The 20,017-nt window shown below is 41.8% G+C and overlaps 1 protein-coding gene across 4 annotated transcripts in view; it reads right to left on the bottom strand.

Annotated features, from left to right (window-relative positions):
• astn1 (astrotactin 1) overlaps window positions 1-20,017 on the bottom strand; it is a 162,292-nt gene that overhangs the window by 107,640 nt on the left and 34,635 nt on the right. For all 4 annotated transcript variants that reach the window (XM_029132985.3, XM_029132987.3, XM_029132988.3 and 1 more), the window contains exon 2: window positions 5,963-6,144. In XM_029132985.3, the coding sequence (XP_028988818.2) occupies window positions 5,963-6,144 (182 nt within the window). The remainder of the gene's footprint in view (window positions 1-5,962; window positions 6,145-20,017) is intronic.

Raw genomic sequence — 20,017 nt, 5'->3', positions numbered from 1 at the left:
AAACTATTGACTTGCTACTGAAATATGAAAGTTATGACAAGCAAAAATGGTGAGTGAATGCAGGATTGAATACAAGGTTCCAACAAACTGCACCTACAGTAGTTGTACCAAAAGAAAGCAAACAACCCCACAGCGCTACAGTGTGAAATTACAGTACTATGAATTATGAGCCAATTTGACCCAATATTACAATCAAAAAATTTGAGCAAACAATTTCATTTCTCCACTAAAGCAGCAATTTCCATTTTGTTGTTTTGTTTTTGTGGCATCACACAACCTGGTGGTGCTCTGTTGTGTGCATCAGAGATTCAGCAGCATTACAAACAGAGCAGGCACTCGGGCAGCGTGCCGTCCTCGGCCCACGGGGAAGCCATGGATTGGTTTGTCTCGCTCGGCCGGCTTTAAAAAAACACGCTACGCTGTGATGCTCATGGAGCAGCTCTGGAGGCTGGGATTCAGCCGAGACGACTGCTTTACAAGTGGTCAGGGCCACATTGATTTCAGGTTTATATGATCAATGCCATCAACAAGGGCTTTAGGAGGGTCACCACATGAATGTCAATATCCCCCAAGCTGAGCTGTGTCCCAATGACCACCCCCCCTTTAAAGAGAGTGCTGCTTTGGATCAGGGTGGGAGACTCCCTGTGTTTAGGTAAATGCAACAATATTCCTTAAATTATTAGGCAATAGTACAGAATAGTCATTCACTACACTGTATATTACAGTCAGTGTTTACTATGCTTTGCTTTGCTGCCGATGTTTTGAGCATAAATCAAGTTTTCAGCAGACTTAGAATTGTTTGGCTCCAGTTTTTTAAGCTGGTAGTGGTTCAGTTTGCTTTAGGAGGCTGCATTAGAGGAATTTCCTTTGATGCACATGTGGGATGGCGGTGTACATCAGTAAGGCATCAATGTTTGGAAGAAATCTGGTAAATTACAGACATCACAGTTTACTCTTTAAAGTAACAACACAAAGAAAAAGCACAGAGCTTGGAGAGAAGTTATATGTGTGTACATGATGCTGTCATTTTGTAAAAGGCCACAAAGTGCGTGTTTTCTCCTACTTCCAGAGATGAGGCCCAGAGGAAGCGTGTCGTATTAGGAGTTCTGTTGTCACATTCAAGGTGCTTTACTCCCCATACCTGCTTTTACCTGTTAACCCATCTGTCGTCATACAGTAGCTTTAATGCCCTTTCTGGTGGAGGACTACAACACCTCTGGTGCTGTAGGGCAAATAGGAGGAGTCCTATTAAATCAGTCAACAGCTTCAGTGAGGGTTTAAATGCCAGAGACCATGGTGACGTATCATGTTAGTGCTTTTAGCTTGAAGAAAATATTATCAGGAATCTTTATTGTTGGGAGAGGGTTAGGGGTCATGGTTGACATGAGGTCCACATTTATACTTTAGTGCATCCCACGTAATTCCCTAAAATGTATGTATACATTTTTGGGAATTACCTATATATAGTATAGGTAAACTGGTAATGGCCAGCCAACCCGACATGGTAGTGGTGGACAAACAGGAAACAAGGCTGTAGTGATAGATGTAGCACTCCCAGGTAATAGCAACATCAGGAAGAAGGAGCATGAGAAGGTCGAGAAGCACCAAGGGCTGAAAGAAGAGATGGAGAAGATGTGGAGGGTGAGGCACAAGTCGTGCCCGTGGTAATGGGAACACTGGGAGCTGTAACTCCCAAACTGGGATCTTAGGTCGAGGTCTAGCAGAGCCTGGCCGTCTGCTCTGCAGTTAACATGGGACCATACGCCTCTGACGGAGCAACTGCTCCTCGCCTGTAGGGGTGAGTGGACACAGTGAGGGGCTTTTTTCACACCATTGATCATAGCAAGCTTTTACCTCAAGGCCTTTCACGCAGCTGAGAACCCACTGTGGCCAAATTCTGCACCGTCCAGCAAAACGGACCATGTCAGTGGTTATGTAGGACGGGCCTGCCACCTTTTTAGACTAGATCCATTTTGGAGCTTTTGAGTGTGGGTTTTATTACAATTGTTGCTTATGTTGAACAGTGTTTGCCCCTGAGAAAAGAAGGTAAAGGAGATAAACATTAAATTTAAAACCTACATTTGAAGCTTAGGTTTTCACATAATACTATTGACTAGGTTTGTTATAATTAGACTTTTCCAAAAGAATTAGCAACTGAATAAAATGTGTAAAATTATGGATAATTGTTTGCTGCAAAAATGAACTAGAGCTTTAGTCTCAATGCATCAACTAATCTGTCTGACTCAGCGTTTTAATTTGTCTGTGTCTGGCTGGAGTTGTGGGATTGCATCTTTCACCTTTCTTTGGCTTGAAGAGTTCAAGCTGAAGCTGAGGACGTGTGCTTGAACTTCCTGTGTCTCACCCAGTGTTGGTACAGAAATACACAAGTCCAGTCATCTATTATGGATGAGCAGCCGCTGCTCAGTGGAGGACACTGTGGTCACCTTGTTGGATGTAAAAGCACTGGGAAACCTTTGAAACCTACAGGAGGAATTCTCCAACTTTAGAACACTACACTTTAAAACTACTGTAGTAAAGATATCTCTGAGTTAAAATACGGCTGTGATCTTTACTTCCGCACTAACCTACAGTAAATTACCAGGTTTCTGGCATCAGATCCCAGGTTCAGTGCAGTTCATTAAACATGTTTCCGCCTTTAAGATCAGGCCCATAATAAGTCTGGCTTGTCTTCAAGCCAGAGAAATGCTGGAGTCCCCACGCCTCCATTAGGCAGACTGACCAGGCAGTGAACTGTGGCATCTCACATATTCCACTTATGGGCTAAGTGAACCTGGCTGGGATGTGCAGACCTGGGACTAGTTCAGTTTTATTTTGTGTGTTTGATAAAAACATGTCAGCAGTGCTGTAAAACTACCCCCCCCACCCCCCCGAGACAAATGTTACAGGAAAATAACAATTTTTCTTTCATCACTAAAACCTTTAGTCAATTTTAGCATGATATGAATGGAATGCAGTATTAGTATCTACAGCTAAATTAAGCGTTGACAGAATTGATTAGTCCATATGCATGAAATTGAACCATCATCATCAATTATTTGCTGACTTCAGCTTCTCTGTTAGAAATAATCTTTATTATTACATCACTTTAGGCTGAGTTTGAGACAGATGGAAGAAGACATCTGATGACAAAGGTACGTTTTCAGGCTGGTTACTGCCATTAGCTGACTACATTTGATTTTGGGCAGCGTGACTGCAGAAAATCTGTGAACATGTTTTTAGCCTGTGTTTTAAGGTGCAGTGGAAAACTTTAACTGCAGTGAGAGACTGAGACAGCATTCAGAGTTTGAGAGATGGTGTATTTCAGCTCCATGGATGTTTTCCACAAGCTCAGCCAATCAGAACATTTATAAACCTGTGTCAGGTTGCATTACTAGAATAAAATCAATTTACCCAATACGATGTAATGCAAGTTCAATTTGTGGATTGCTAAAGAAAATGTGTCCTAAATCGGCAATATCTGACATCTACTATATCATTGTACACTGAACAAGCTACATGTATGCTGTACCTACTGTACAGTATGAGTATGCATGCAGTTTATGAATTAAGGATTTGCTTGAAAGGTTTTAATTTCACTCTGATTACTTAATTAATTACTTCATTAGAATGTGTATACAATCCTCCTCCATCAGTGTTCAATCAAAAGCTACTTTATCCTGTGTGATGTATAGTTGTCTACAAATGTCAACCATAACCAGAAATAACATAAAATCCTCTGGTCATCAGTCCAAAAACCCAGCCAACACAGGCCACCATCCAATTACTATGAAATAATCTGAGGCAAAAGAGCATTTCATAGTGTGAAATCTATTCGTATCTGCCAGGCTCAGACTGATATTATACAGTCGAACACAGATTTAATCACATTTCTATTAGACACACAATGTAAGAAACAGGCAGAGTCATTGTTGTGTCTCGGTCTAAAGGCGCCTTCAGCTACACTACTGCAGGACATTGTCACAATAGCACTGCCAATGCTGAGCAATTACACCTGCAAGAGCAACGTGATTATCTAACAGAAAGGACATCAAGCCACGTTGAACTGAACTGCAGCTATTTCATGTTTCATTATGTTTTCTACCTGCATTTCCTTCTGTTATCGTAAGCTGAGGTGGGGATTTTTTGATTATGCATCTTTTCCAACAGGTTGCTGACTACTGTTGTATAGCCTCCTATGACACACAACACAAAGAGGGCTGGTTATAGGTGTGAGTTTAAGCTAAAAACCCCGCAGAGGCGCCTTCGTGGGATCCTTTTTGCATCCGCAAGGAGCTGAACAAATGACATGGCTTTGGATTTATAGGTCGGGGCCTCCAGCCGAGTAGCAAGCTGCAGCAGGGCCTGGGCAGCGCAGCAGCGGCGCCGCTTCCATCTGTTGTCACGGTCTGCTCGTATCTGCATGCTAATCCTGCTCTACTCACACCTTCATGAAAACACCCCGGTGGCAGCACTACTGCCGCAGCTCTTTCAGGATGAAGAATTAGCAGAGCAGGGAGCACAAAGACACAGACCTGAGGTTGATGGGATGTGAAATGCAGATAGAGCTGCGAGTAAAAATAGGAGATTAGAGGAAAATCAGAGCAGCAAGAAGCAGAACCTCTGCACTGGCTATTTCATTTCCATACACAAACGCTGTCATCACTCATGTCGATGTGCCATGTAGATCTGCTTGATATTTGCTAATACATGCAAAACATGCAGAGAGTAGTCAAGGTCAGCTATTTGTCATTATTTCAAGGTCTGGAGGTCATTGACATTCACTGGGTGTTGATGTACACGTCCCTGCCTCCATTCAGCGCATGTAGCTGCTAGCGAGAGTGTACTCAAGCTGACTAATCATTTGTGTATCCAGCTATATTATGCTCTCAATGTCTGAAAATACATATCATCCATCAAAGCACGGCTGTAATGTCTTTGGGCTGGTAAAGGGCACTGGGAGTAGGTGTGGCATATCTAAGATCTAATAAATATACATTTCCTGAGGCAAGAGGAGGAAGCAGTGAGAATTAAGATTTCATTTCCTACTCTGCCAACATAGCAGATAAGATTGAGGGGATACAGTGCAGGCACTGCAAAAATCTGCAAACTGCAAGAGAAATGTAAAACTTAAATGCTTAAAACTTAAAAACATACATGCATATTTGGCACAGAAGTACAGTTTGTACTGTATAGCCTGTGCAATGTCTCCTGAAAGCGAAGGTTAGCGGGTGAAGATGAGCTCTCGTCTGTTTGCTTACAGTCCAGCGTTACTTGTAACATTTTCTACTATAACACATGGATGTCAAACGTGTCCATGCACTGTAACAGGCTGCAGAACAGCAGGCTCCAGTGTGTGCTCTGCACTCGATATGTGTCGAGTATCAACAAATCATGAGGCAGGGTGAGCGCGGCCAAAGGGCTTCTCAAGGGTTTGCTTGGGATTTCTATACATTTAGAATAAAGACACAAGACAAAAACCATGTGAGATGAAACATTAACACAAACTGTAACATGAAACCTGCAGGATTTACCTGCTACTAAAAGATTTTACTCTAGAGTGCGTCGTGTGAGTGTGTGCGACGCTTTATTGATCCACGGGTGGAACTGTGGTTGGACAGCTGCCACGCTGCTATTACAGGGTTAGGGTTCTCGTCCACGCACACCTCAACACTAAGACCACTGACCCTGCAGTTCACACACCACTGCTCTAACTACAGATTAGCGCTAACGCCGTTTCACAGAGGATGGTGAAAATAGCTAATCCACAGTAAGCAGTGAAATATTCAAATCTACGTCCATATTATTAAAAAGATAAAAAGCATGAAGTTAAATTTAATAAGTTATCTTAGCACAGGCCAGATTTTCACTGTAAAGTGTCCCAAAAGAAAAATGCAATAAAAGATTAGTCTTCACAAAGGTTGTCTGAGCTGTGGAGAGTTCCATTTGGAACACAGAGCTTTACCATCACAGAGATGTGCAGGATGCGGAGCTCCTCCTTTGTAGAATCATTGGCCGGGTCCTCCGTGGGATCTGGGAGCGTCAGGCTGCCGTCCTGGTGGTGGATGTGGAAGAGCAGCGTGCCGTTCTCCAGCCATTGCTGCCTCCAGCGCACTAGAGGGATGTCCTCCGAGTTCCCAGAGATCTCTGGCAGATAGAAGGGCACACAAAGGCCAGTAGATGAAAAGCCTTGCACAACTTTGTTGTTTTCTTATTATTTTCTGCCAACCACTGCCACTATGAACCAAACCTACAGTAGTATCAGTAATGTTGTGCGTCTCGGAAAAGAGAAAAATGAAGGTGCAGTACATTTATGTTAACTTACACAATGTTATATAACACAGCTTATTTAGTTTATTTTAATAACTTAAATCTCTGTTGGACTTTCACAGAAAAGTGGAAAAAGTGGAAAGTGTTCTGTTTGTCTGTTTCAGGCAGGTGTGGAAAAAAACGCAAGTGTTAAACATTTATTGTTATAAATGAACAAAATGCAGCAAACGAACAAAAGACAAATTTAAACCAGGTCAGTGTTTGGTGTTTCCACCTTTTGCCTTCAACACAACAGCAAAGCAGCAGTTCCTCTAGGTACAATTCACTCATTCAAACTGTATCATCCAGTGCACATCTACAAAGAGAAATGATGCTCTAACCTCTAAGTCTCTCTCCCTCCTAGGGAGCTAATGTGCATAAATAAATTGTCTGTGTAAATAAATAGTGGCTAATTGCATTAACAGCGTTAGTCAGTACCAATCATCTTCCTGCTACATAGACGCCAAGCTTGCAATTAAAAAGACAAATGTGAGTAGAACTATATTATGGAAGCAGGCAGGACAATAATAAGACACAGTGTGCTTTGTGGACCACGTCAGGTCTTTGGTGATTCATGCCTCAACACACACGCAGCAGAAATGGAAAACATTTTTAATGCATGACGGGGCTTTATGAAAGAGCTGTTGTTATATAAGTGTGAAGTGGCAAAGGTGCATCAGCAAAACATGAACCTGAAAGACATGTGTCAATGTCTCACAGTATTGAACATCTCCGTTGGTGTTAGCTGGGCTCCTTTATTCATTAGAAAACACGTTTGCAACGGTGCACATCACACCCTAATGCCACTACAGTGTTTAATGTATGGCACACAGTGCGACCCCTTCAACTCTTTATGGATTGCTTTGGACACTGTGCCATGGAAAAGACTATTACACTAATTGCTGGCTTGACCCAGAGTAGAACACAAAACTATTATCTAAACATATTATGCAAGTCTGCTGGTATACAAGCTATCAAATCATTTAAAGCTCATTTTACACACAGATGTCACAATAAAATGAACAGAAAGGCGAACACAATGCCATGCAAAAAGATATGCCAGGGGTGCACTGAATGGGCCACAGTCCATTAGCAAATGTTCCATAATTGATCAAAGTCCAGAATATGTGCTGGTCTATTTGTGCAGCGGAGCAGTGCAAAACAAAGATGGTTTCAAGCAAAGCCCCAGTCTCTAAGTAATAATGAGGTTTAGTCCTGATCAAACGAAAAGCAATTGTGAAGCCAGAGAAAGGAAAGTGACTTTCAGCTGTCACATCACAAAACCCAATTATTCTTGAAAGGCTTGTGAAGGTAGCTACTGCATATACATGTACAACACAGGCAAACTCCATGCTAAGCTACACATCACACTAATTGCTACCTATGATGCGGTTTCCTGCTGATCACAGACATTTTACACACTGTGCGCTTGAGTTACTCTACATCCTAACACCAGCACATGGGTCTGGACCCATGCAGACAAAATCCCCCAACTGTATAAATAAGAATCACTGAATGAATAAAGATTCATATCAGAAATTTTAATTTTATACCAATCAGATGTATTAATTCACAAAAATAAACTAAATTAAAATTAAAAAAAATATTCTGCTAGAACATACTGTACGTTTTCTCATTGTTGTGATTCCGTAAATCTGAATCTAGTATAATTTTCATAATTAGACTAAAATGGATCTTATGCTCAACACACCATGATGAACGTCCTGCTGCTGATGCTCACAAACAACAGCCCAAATCCATCACACAGTGGTTGGTTAGCTTTTCCTCATGACAATCGTTCCATGAGGGGCTTCCTTAGAGGAGCTAGCCCACCGGACGTCCATATTTCTTTTTCCAATTCACTTTGTGCGTAACTTCTGTGTGCTGTAAGCACTTTACGCTCTTAGGTAATAATGGTAAAAGCAGCCATCATTAATATTGCGTACGCACGTTGTGTACGAATCAGATTGCAGTGCAGTCGCATTAGCGCTTCGCTTCACACTGTGAGGCTGCGCCACCTTTTCGTCAGACAGCCCATTATACTGATTACTAGTGGCGGAAACACTTGCATGCTGGGTAATAGCCATAACCCCTGTTTAGATTATAAGTTGTTTACTAACCAAAACACTTTTATTGTGACACAGCACTATGCCAGCGTGCATGCGTGTGTATTTGTGGTAATTGGGAGGGTGTAACAAGGTTAGTCTTGACAATAACTGATGCCCTCATACTGCAGTGAAAAGGGAGATCCCACCGCCCATAAATAAGATTTAAGAGTCCCAACTGGTTTTAACCTAAATGCAAATGATGTGTCAGAGTGTGACAGGGCACTTTTTAAAAAGTGTGTTCTTTCTTCCCCCGGGGACTAGTTTGCTGTGAGAGTGGGAGTAATGAGACTGCTGAGCCTTACTGAACAGGACAATATAAAGTACCACCCAGCAGAGAGGCAAGGAATGATGGGATGAAAAAGGAAAGAAAAGAGAGGTGGAGACAAAGCAGGGATGAAGAGAGTGGTGGAGGAGGAGAGGAAGAATAAAGAGAGTGGCCACCTACAAGCATTACAATGGATCAGCGTAATCTGATTAGGCTGCATTATTCCTGCAGCTCCTCTGAATACAGATTTGCTGAAGTGTCTGGTTTAAATTCCTTTAGCATTAAACTGATGTAGCGTCAGTCATAAGCGTGTTTAAATCTTTATTCTATGCACACCCACCACACAATCCTAAGACACATTTCCTATTCTATTAAGTAACAGAGTGAGCAACAGTGCTTTCAGGAAACAGCAACCGAATGCGACCCAAGCACCAAAGTCTGAATTAGTTTTGCAGCTGTCTGTGCTTCACTCAAGTCAAAATCTTGCTCTGTTGCGCCAAGGCACGAATCTCAAAAACCTCTGCTTAAATGAGCACATCTCATGATTAGAAAATCCATGCGGAGGATTTAAGAAACAAATTAATCTGATACGTACTGCTCTGAGATTAAAGCAACAAGGTGGAAATAAACATTACCACAAAGGGACATGTTTTGGAGGAATTCCGCAACGTTAATGCTCCCAACTGTTCTGTTCAAGCCGCTAACGTCACGCTGCAGTCCTGCCCTGAAATAATATCATTCTTCTTACTAGAGAATTAGCAGGCTAACAGCGCAGTGACTGGACCTGGGACCGTCAGCATGAAGCGCACCTGATGAGGGTAAAACGCTTGAAGATCAGTAAGTGAAAGTCACTACTGTCCAGAATATTACCCCCAGTATGTGGTTACAGCTTCAGATTTTTCACAGTGTGGTTTAGTTTTCATATACAGTAGGAGACTGTTTGTGCATCTCTATAGTACTGTTATTATCTACTGTATGGTGTCAAAAACAAAAATAAAAACAAATTTACAATTAAATAAATTCAGACTCGAATCTCACTGCAAACAGTTTCAGCTGAGACTGAAACACACATTAGCCGTCTTTCACCCCACTGCAACGATGATCACAGTCACCCCAGGACACAGAGACAGGCACAAATGACCTACTGCCGGACCCGCTGCTTCTGAATTTACCAAACTTAGCAGTAATACACGACTATTAAAGTGAACATGTTGTCAAGCTGCGAGGACAACGGCTGGAGGAGGAAGAGCACCAAGGAGAAGCAGGCACTCATTTCTAGATCATCATTCCACTGCAAACACATGGAGTTTGTCCTTCAAGTCTGTCCTCTAACTACACCAAAGAGAGGCTGATTTCTAAAGGGGCTGTGAAGCACCCTCTTAACTCCATAAACACAGCTTTCTAGCTATGGCAGAGGAGTGGGAGATGACTTTGAACACTTTCATATAGTTTGTGAATATATGATTATCTGAATATGTTTAGTGACCTTTGAATTATCACACCAGATGTTCTTCAGCCCCTTTACACTCAGCATGTTGCCACAGGAGCCAAGACTTGGCCCAGGTCTTATTTGCGATACGCTCTTCTTAAGATTCTTATGTTCCCTACACTGTATGTGCTATTTGCATAAGAGGCATGGATGAAGTTGTCTAAATATATCATCATGGAAGCCAAGCTTAAACAGATCAGGACAGCTGTCACTCAGGCAGGAAAGCTACAATATACTGTAGCACGTTGAAAAAATAGTCTTGGAGATTTTTCTGAACAGATATGGCATTATTCAGAATATGATTATAGATACATCCACAAAAATAAACCTTGCATGCACTTCATTCCATACCACAACTCAACTCAACTCAACTGTATTTATAAAGCCCTTTAAAACAGCTTCAGCTGTACATGATGAGGCAATATTAAAAACAAGCACATAAAAAAATACTTAACACAATAAATAAAAAGCGACAATAAATACGAAAGAATAAAACAGTGGAGCAAAACATGAACAGTCTCATGGATCACTGTGTTAAAGTGCTGCCGTGTAATGAAAGGCTTCACTTTAGCCAACTGCCTAGGTGGAAAAACTGGACTTTAAAACACACTAATTTGGCGTCCCAATTTCAAATCACAGTCTATTTTAAAACCCAGGTTTGAGACTGACTGCTTCTCGAACTGAGCCAAAGATCCTAGGTCCACCTGGGATGGTTTACTGGAGCCACTTGGACCAAACACCATCGCTTCAGATTTTTTATTGTTTAACTTTAAAAAAAACTCTCTCATTGGGCCGTCCAATCCTTAATGTCATCAAGGTATGACAGAAGTGATTTTAAAAAAAAAGCATCACTTTTCTTCAGTGGCAGAGAGATTTGACTGTCGTCAGCATGACAATGAAATGAAATGTCATGCTTCCTCAGAATGGAGCCCAGGGAAAGAAGATAAAGGGAAAAGAGGCCCTGAGACTGACCCCACCTACAGTGAACATTAAATACCACGTTATGCATTGTTTATACAATTATTTATTGTATCAGCCAGTTCCAGATATGATCCAATATCAATTTGCATGCAGTAAAATTTCAATGGATACAAATATATATATAAATAAAACAGTATCTGACACTCTAAAATAGCTTTATCTTACACAGTCTGACACTTTAATTTAAAAGATTCCCTGATCTAAATCATTGAGGTGCAAGTTCCGAAATATTATGTTTGCAAGCATTAATTATTAATAACATACTGTAGAAATAAAATGAATAACTGAGCTTGACATCATGGGATCCTCATTCTGTTTGATTTTGTTAATCTACAGTAGTTCCCATGGTTTGGTTGCATACTGTAGTGTTGCAGTAGAGTAAACATCTCCTCCAGGGGCTCTTTGACCAAATGAACTCAAACGAGCAGTCCCTGATGAGGTTCGTCAGTGCAGCCAGAACAGTACCAATACATTTGGATCAGTTCATCTCACAGTCCTTCAAAATAGGAAAAGCCTTGCGATATTAGCTTCTCCTCCTCCAACTGGCAGATACTGTGATTTACTGTATCGTTTGTGCTCAGTTTCTGAGGTAAGATGCCAAAACACAACTGGCATAACTCTGTCCAGACCACTTCCAGTTGCCTTTTAGCCCTGACTGAGTTCAGACCAAGAAATTCAAGGAGAATTGGTCAAATTTACAAAAGTGCAAAGAGGTAATTGGACAGATGGCAGCGTAAAGAAAACAACACATTCTCAGTGTACAGAAAGGTAAAAGACAAATAACAGCAGCTGAGTCGCTTCTGTGTTGAGATTTAAACTTTACATTGTGACCTAATATATACTCTGTGTGTGTGTGTGTGTGTGTGTGTGTGTGTGTGTGTGTGTGTGTGTGTGTGTGTGTGTGTGTGTGTGTGTGTGTGTGTGTGGACGCTGTGCAGTGCAGTCACCAGTACGCCCAGTTTGACCACTGTCCAGATGTCCATCCAGCTCTAACGCCTTTAAACACAAATGCGGTTTGGAGACAAAGTAACCACTCGGGGGATTAGGTTTTACTGTGTTAAGCGTCTTTCTGTTATTGATCTCATTCCTGCTTTTATTGCTGTTGTGTGCCTTTGCATCGTTTCTTTTCAGATGAACCAAAATGTGCCCAAACGCACACACTCCAAGCAACCCATCAAAGCAGGTTGCAGAACAGCACAGGTTGGGGAGGGATCAAATGAGTGCAGTTGAATCCATCATGAGGGAATGGAGGGCGTGTGGCAGCCAATCAAGACGCCCAGGACTCCTCTAAAGCAGTAACAGGTTTCACAGAGAGCGTGCAGCAGCGTGTGCCCTTCAGGCGTAGCATCTAGTCTGTTAGCCAAAAGTTAAAGAGCAGTTTTGTCAGACTACACAACATTTGGCTAATTACCTTCATAGTCTCCATCACGGCTTCTGGCAAACGTCAGCTGACAGATGAGATTTTCTGCATGTGCCAATAAAGCGTCTGCGTTTCCTCAGACCCCTCAGGAAATGTGTCAAGTATTGTTGAGAAGAACAAAACTCAGCAGCCAAATCATCTTTAGGTAAAAACACTCCATAGCACTTACTGTATTCAACAGATGCAACAAGCTGATGCTGACTCAGCGATATTTCAGCTGACTATTGTAGACTTACAGCATGTGTAAACTATTTGTAGTTTAATTGTACATGTTCTATTGATCACTCAAGAATTACTGTACTTTGCATTTCCTATATTGTATCAACCTACTTGTATGAGAGGACGCTTCAAATAGCATTAAAATCAAGTTACTTTGATTAATCTACAGTAAATTAAATTGAATCAAGAAGACATATGTTAGACATATCTTAAACTAACTATCAACCGATGTGTAAAACAAAAAAGATACAGTATTTTCACCATGGCTCTTTGCACTGAATCCTATTTTCAGCTGATATATTATTTTACTATAGACCATTAAATAGTATTGTGTGTATTGTTGTAGTGATTAGTTTTCTTCTTGTTTTCTGTTGTTGATTTAGAATAAATGGAAGAAATGTGTCTTTTCGCACTGCATAAACTGCAAAATATATTTCTTTAGCAGTTTAACAGTTTGATATCACCTCACACCACACAGTGCAGTGATTTATATGCTTCAAAGTGTTTTATCTTATGCTGAGTCATTACTCAACTTAGAGTAGAAAACCAGTTTTTTATCCAGTCTGACAACATGCTGGTTGGGGCCATAATGTGCTGTGCTGTGAATTTTAATTTGACTCCATCTGTAATCAGCATGCAGTCTGTTTGTTGTTGCTGGTTTCAAAAAGATAAATAAAGCAAAACAAAACAAACAAAGCCACAAATGGAAAAAAGGGCAAACGTTGGTGAGTCCATTAGAAGGAAAAACATTAAGAAAGTTAATATTGAGTTTTTCAGCTATATAATACAGGATTACACACTGCGCTAAAGCATAATACATGGCCATATTAGTTTTTGAGAGGAATAAAATGTTGTCTCAAGAAACTATACTTTTCCGGAACTGATCACCCAAAAAAAACTTCAGCCACATACAGTAAAAGAGTTTATGGGGATTCACGAAATACCTTTTATGAAAATTGCTTTGCGTTAATGACACTTTGAGAGAAATGCTCACTATCTTAGACTGAATAAGCAAAAAGAGGACAATTTATAGCAAACGGTGGGTTCAAAGCACATTCTACTGTCTTTCCACAATTCATTCTATCAAACAAGAATTGAATCCAGGCACATACTGTACAGACCCACTTCATGGTTCCCTCTGAAAATAGCGAGTATTTCTATGCAACATCCTGTTGTCTGTTCCAGACACGCAGGCACTGTGTCGAATTTAACACACATTGCAAACATAGAGAGGCCAAGACTATAGGGTGTGCGTCTGTTTTAAATTTTAGCACGGCAAAACGGCAGAGAGTTTAATGGGAAGATATCGACACAGGCGTTCAAAAGTAATGAGACAGGCGAACTGATCTGTTTAAGGAAGATTAGGAGCTAAACAACGGTCTGCGAGGAATCGTGTTTTCCAACTGCTGTTTGCTCAGTGGGAGAGAGGAGATGAGGGAGGAGAGAACATATGACTACAGCACTGTGTGTGTGTGTGTGTGTGTGTGTGTGTGTGTGTGTGTGTGTGTGTGTGTGTGTGTGTGTGTGTGTGTGTGTGGTGATAGAATGGGGGGTGCCTATCTTACCTCCACTCACACTCATAGCTTCTGGCTGGAGCAAGGAGGTAAGTGGAAGATAGTAAAGAAGGTTGGGGGAGTACTAAAATCGAAGGCGGTGTAATGGCATGGGTAGATGGGGAGAAGCAGCAGAGTAGATAGTGTGTGTGTGTGTGTGTGGGGGGGGGGGGGGGTGAAGAGGCAGTGAGCAAGAAAAACAGGAGAAAGATACAGAGTTGAGCATTTGATCAGAGGTCTAATCTAAATTCATACTTCAGGGTATGAACCCATCACTGCTGCTACAACCCCCAGCCCACCTACACGCATACAGACTGTGAACTGCACATGCATGTGGAAGCATCAGCCCAAATATGTCTTAAATCTTTATCAGACGCATCGTCACCACCACCACCCACGACGGCCTGCCAACGTGAAGCACGCGGAGCACGCAGCAAAACTTCTGTAGCAATTTAATCAGCCCGATGACTCGGAGGAGACTTCCCAGAAACCAGGGAGTAAACATCATGATTAGAGAAAAATTTCTGATGCCTGCGCTAACACAGTCTTGAGGTCCATAAATTAAACACTTGAGTGGGCGAAACAAAAACAAAGAAAGTGAACAGGTGCTCCTCGTGCTATGGTTGCATCTCTGCATCTTTTGTTCCAACAGCCCCAGCACTGGTTGTGGGAATTAAAAATGTTACAAACAAAAGGCCCAGAACAAAAGCAGCGGAATTCATTCACAGGCAGAAATAAACACCATTCTGTCCACAAGGCTCGTTTTGAGGCGTTCGCTCTTCGTCCTTCCCAATTTTCTACTTCAGTGAAAAAATGAAACAGTGCAATCAATCAAAGTCGATTCTTTTCCTAACGAGCGACCCAACACAGAATCCCACATATTAACTCAGACAGCCAGCAAATGGTAATTTGTGGCAGCTCGAGAAGTTCTTTTAAAATTTCATGTAGGATGATTATGTATGGGACGTGGAGCGTAGAGGACAAGGCGGAATGGTCCACTTCAAGGTGAGCCGAGATCACAGGAGGTTCTGCCAGCAGCTGTAAAACACACACGGCGCTTTGTTTGATGAGATTCAACAAGACTGACCCCCGGTTGGCTGTGATTAGAAATTCAGCTCGTGGAAAGTCACTCGCCCTGCAAAGTTTGCACGAGTGCGATCGCGCAGATGAATCCCATTAAAAGAGAAGCGGAGCAGATGGATCGTGTTGTTGCCAAGATCGGAAGTTTCAAAAACGGTTTCGACAGGCTGCTAAGCTGATGAAAGACACGGAGACACAACGCATGAGTGTATGTGGAGGCAAACAAAATAAAGCCAGGGCTGCTAATTCTCCAGCTACCGTGTTGTCTGGCTGCTTTAAGCTGAAGCTGGAGAGTGGAATAAGTATCTTCTTACTATGACAAAGATTCAGAATCCTCTTATGTGTCCAGGTACAATCACACACTGTGTTTGAGAACAAAAGCTTATGTAACCCATCTGTTCTCTGCTGTGAAATATGTATAAACAAACCATGATTAGAGGTAAATATTTGCTTTGATGTACATTACACCAAGAAGAAGGATCTTTTTTGGAGCAAATTGCAGTAGTGCATTTTCACACCAGACATGTTGGTTGGACATGTTAACACTGTACAGTAACTCCTATCGGTGGCTCATGTCTTATTACAGTGAGCATGAGGAGGCTGGAACCGAAGCAGAGAAAAGGGAGTCGGCCTTAAAAAGCAGGAGTACTGACCATCAGCCAGCAACCCTGAAGTCGTGTGCTCAATGGAGCTGTGAGCACGACACACACTTTGTCCTTCAACGACCAGGGATTTAATGAACATACACAATGTCAAAATAAAAGCACAAGCTTCTGTGACCAGAGACCCACCACATCAACAGCGGCTTCAGACGTTATCACGCCATTCAATGGTCATTATCAGTGGTTATCAGCCCATACGGTAGGTAGCCGGTAGGTGCCCATCTACCTGCTGGCAGCGGTGAATAGGTGCAGTAGGTCATCGTCATTGATCCGTAAGGTTGATCACGGCTCGGATGATTTAACCAGCAGGGTCAGTAGGGGCGCTGTTGAACGGTTGTTGTTCCGACAGGAGGATCGAAGTTTTTGATTTTGATTTATTAGCGAGCCTAATTTAGCAAGTAGCTAGCGGTATTGTGTTAGCTAACTGTAACCTGAACCCCCCACCCGTCATCCAGCCCTAACCCTAACCACAATAACCTCTAAAGCTGCTTAACATAGCAACTTAGCTAGCTGTTAGCTGTTAGCGAGGAGGCAGAGCAGGCACCTACTGGCCCGTACGAATGCGCTGATAAGTTCTGATCAGCCCATTCGTTATGGCTGATAACATCCGAAGCGGGTGACATCAACCTGTTCAAATTCAAGCCTAGACTTTGTAGAACAAGATCAACAGAGCAGCCACCGACACGGGAGCCACGCTCCCATGTCACGCAGTCATCTCATCCATGTTAACATAATTCAACACACACGGAGGCCTCACAAAAGGAAGCATGTTGGGTGCAATGGACCAAACAACCATAAAAAGCTATTTGCTATCCAGAGACGAACAGCAATTACAATTCCTGTTACATCTCATTGGTTAACCCATTTGTTTTTCTGCAGAGCCAAAGATATGGAAAACAGCTTAATCTCCATGTGTATGAGACAAAGAAATTCATGTTGATGGTGCACTGGGGAAAATGCCTGATCATTTTTGGTTATGATTTTCATAGTTATAATATGATTTCTTCACTAAAGAACACAGTCCAGAAATTTCTCATTGAATATAACGAGTACTAGAGCAATAAAAATAAGATTATTTCAAATTACATACATGTTATTATAAAAAAATATTGCCTTTGCAAGCTCTATGTAGATTATGTAGAGCTTTAGCCAACTAAGTGTGAATGCATATACTTGTATATCGTGTAAAGCACACAGCCACATGAACCTTTGCCAACCCTTTGGAGGACATTTCCTCCACTTTCTGAAAGTACATGGAAAATTTTCCAGTGCAGTACTCTGACAATTTACTCGTCCATTTTTCATCAGGCCAAATACAAGTGCACTCGAGTCACACTCGTGGAGAGAAGAAAATGTTAATGGCAGAGAGAAAACAGTTAAAGTGACCCTGCTGCTCAAGTCACCTTGAATATTAAGAACAGCATTCCATGGGGACCGTTTAGAGCTCCCATAAGGCAATTTAGCATGGCTGCCAAGCAGCACAAGCACCTGAGCAGCTAGCCTTCATCATGTTCTCCAACACCAGGTTAAAAGGTGGCCACAGGGGCTTGTTTCCATTGTTTTCTAACACTGGAAATATGCAGACAACTTTGGATGATTTTTTGATAAAGTCAATTAAAAGTAACAAAAAAACCCTAATAATGTATAGTAGTGTCCAGTTCATGAATGATCATCCAAGAAATGACACCAGTACCCTAAAATGTTTTGACTTTTTTGCCAGAAATTGAACCTAAAAATCCCTGCTGTCTAATAATCTTAGATACTTTAAGTTTGTTTTGTAGTTGATTAAACTGTCACCAAAAAACTAAATCTCCCTTCAGAAATGTTTAATATATACAGTAAGAAAATCATCAGTCAAGCAAAAAGTGCATCGGGACTTTCACCTACAGAGGCTGGTGTGTAGTCTGCAGACAGACTGTCTGGATAGAAAGACGTCTTTACAATAAAATGCCATGATATGAACTTACTATAGGATGGACAAAATGCTGCTGCAGCTGGTGTCGCTTAGTCGCCAGTGAAGACCGTGTATTGATTTTTTAGGTGGTAAACATAGTGATTCTATCTCCTGAACACTGGCTCTATTCTAGTGGTGAAACTAGCACAGGACCCCAAGAAAGGTGTGAAGGAATGAAATAAAATTGTTGCTCTTCTGCTTTTCCTAATATTTATAGCTACAGTATTCTCTGCTGCATCAAGAACAAACCCTCAGGTGTTATGATGAACATGCATGAAAAGGAATGAAAACTGGAAGCATTTAGATGATAAAAGCTTTGGAAGCAATGGTTAAAAGCTTTCTTACGGTACATCCTGGGTGATCATTTCACAGTCATGGGGGTTGAAAGCGAGTAGAAGCTGTGGCTCTGGGCTCTCTTTAAAGTAATTCTCTGATTTGACTCACTAATGTAATCAACAAGGACCCTCTGATGTTAGCTGGTCACCGTTGACTTTAACACTCACTCTAGGGAGCGGACTCTGGAAAAGCTATGGTTCGCTGTAGATTCAGCCTCGTGCTTGCCAGGCACTGAAATTTGGAACCTGTGTCCTGTTTATTTCTTGACATTGTGAGTGACCACAGTCGATCAAAGCCTGGTCGTTTCAGCATGTGAAGCAAAGTGCAATTTCAATATTACATTTTAAGTTTGAAATAAAGTGAAAACACTATTTTTTTATCATATTAAAAACTATTGGCATTGGCATATGATAAGCTTCATGGCCATGTCACCTAGAAAAAAAGTCAAGGTGTAAACATTTAATAGTGCCTGTTTATACACTACTATCCAACCTCAGTGCTATTGCATTCTTATAGTACACAGCTCTACTTTCTCTGTGCAATCCCCCTCAGTAAGAAGCAAAGATATGAGAAAAGTAAGCAATTTGTATAATCCATGACTCTGGAGCGAGTTGAGCCCCTCTCTGCAGTTAGGCATGGCCATCCACTGGAAGGCTGCCTTTAGACAAAACATCAATGCCGTATAGATCGAATAACAATGTAAGCTGTTGAGTGTGGCACACTCCAAAATAAAAGTCCAACGTGCCCCATTCCACTAAAAGAAGCACTGCAAGCTCAAACGCACATCGATTGTATCACACAAAAGAAGTTCTATTGTATTGACAATCACCTTTTATTGAAGGTCTAAGTTTGAATACTTTTCATCCATCATTCATCCTGGTAAGGTTGACTCCATTATGTTCTCTGTAGTGATAAAATACCTTTCTCTAAGAGAAAGCTGCTATCTTACGTTACAGTCTATCCTTGATAGGGTCACAGGTACGCTGGAGCCTATCCCAGCTGTCACTTAGCCAGTGGGTAGAGTCTGAGCGCTCACACCTACTGTACAGGAAACTGGCGGTCACCGTTCAGATGTGGGAAGAAAGGTACTGTATCTGGCCAAACCCTTCCTGCTGAAAGACATCAGTGCTACCCATCACCTTGATGCCCTAACAGGAAACAAATACAGCTTAAACTGTATCTCAAGAAGATTCAATCACAATTTAACAAGGGGTTGTACTGAAAACATTGTTCAAGTCCACAAACATTTTAACAGATATTTGTACAAACATTAGGCTGTTTGTCAGATTGTATAATTGGTAGAGGGTCGTGTTAAATGCATTAACGGATTCTTAAGTTGCTAGCTTGTGTGCAATTACCGTGTGTAGTCTGTGTCTATGCAGCAAACTTGTTTTCTTGTAATCAGGCTGGTAAATTAGCACTGAACACCGCGAGAGGTGGGAATGACAATCTGTCAGAGCACTGCAGCCTGACCAGCCGGAACCGGCTTACACTGGGGCTGACGCTGCGGCGGTGAACTCCCGACGTGCTAGGGCTTATCAGGGGTACGCAGGAGGCACAACAATAAACTTATCACCATCCAGGCACTTGGCGGGATGTAGCTGCAACCCCGCCGCGCTGCTCTGTCCACGAGCCGGCCCTGGT

The sequence above is a fragment of the Betta splendens genome, chromosome 17 (assembly GCF_900634795.4).
Source record: "Betta splendens chromosome 17, fBetSpl5.4, whole genome shotgun sequence".
In the NCBI taxonomy this organism is placed as follows: Eukaryota; Metazoa; Chordata; class Actinopteri; order Anabantiformes; family Osphronemidae; genus Betta; species Betta splendens.
Note: the sequence above shows the minus strand (reverse complement) of the source record. Positions and strands in the feature narration are given on the sequence as shown.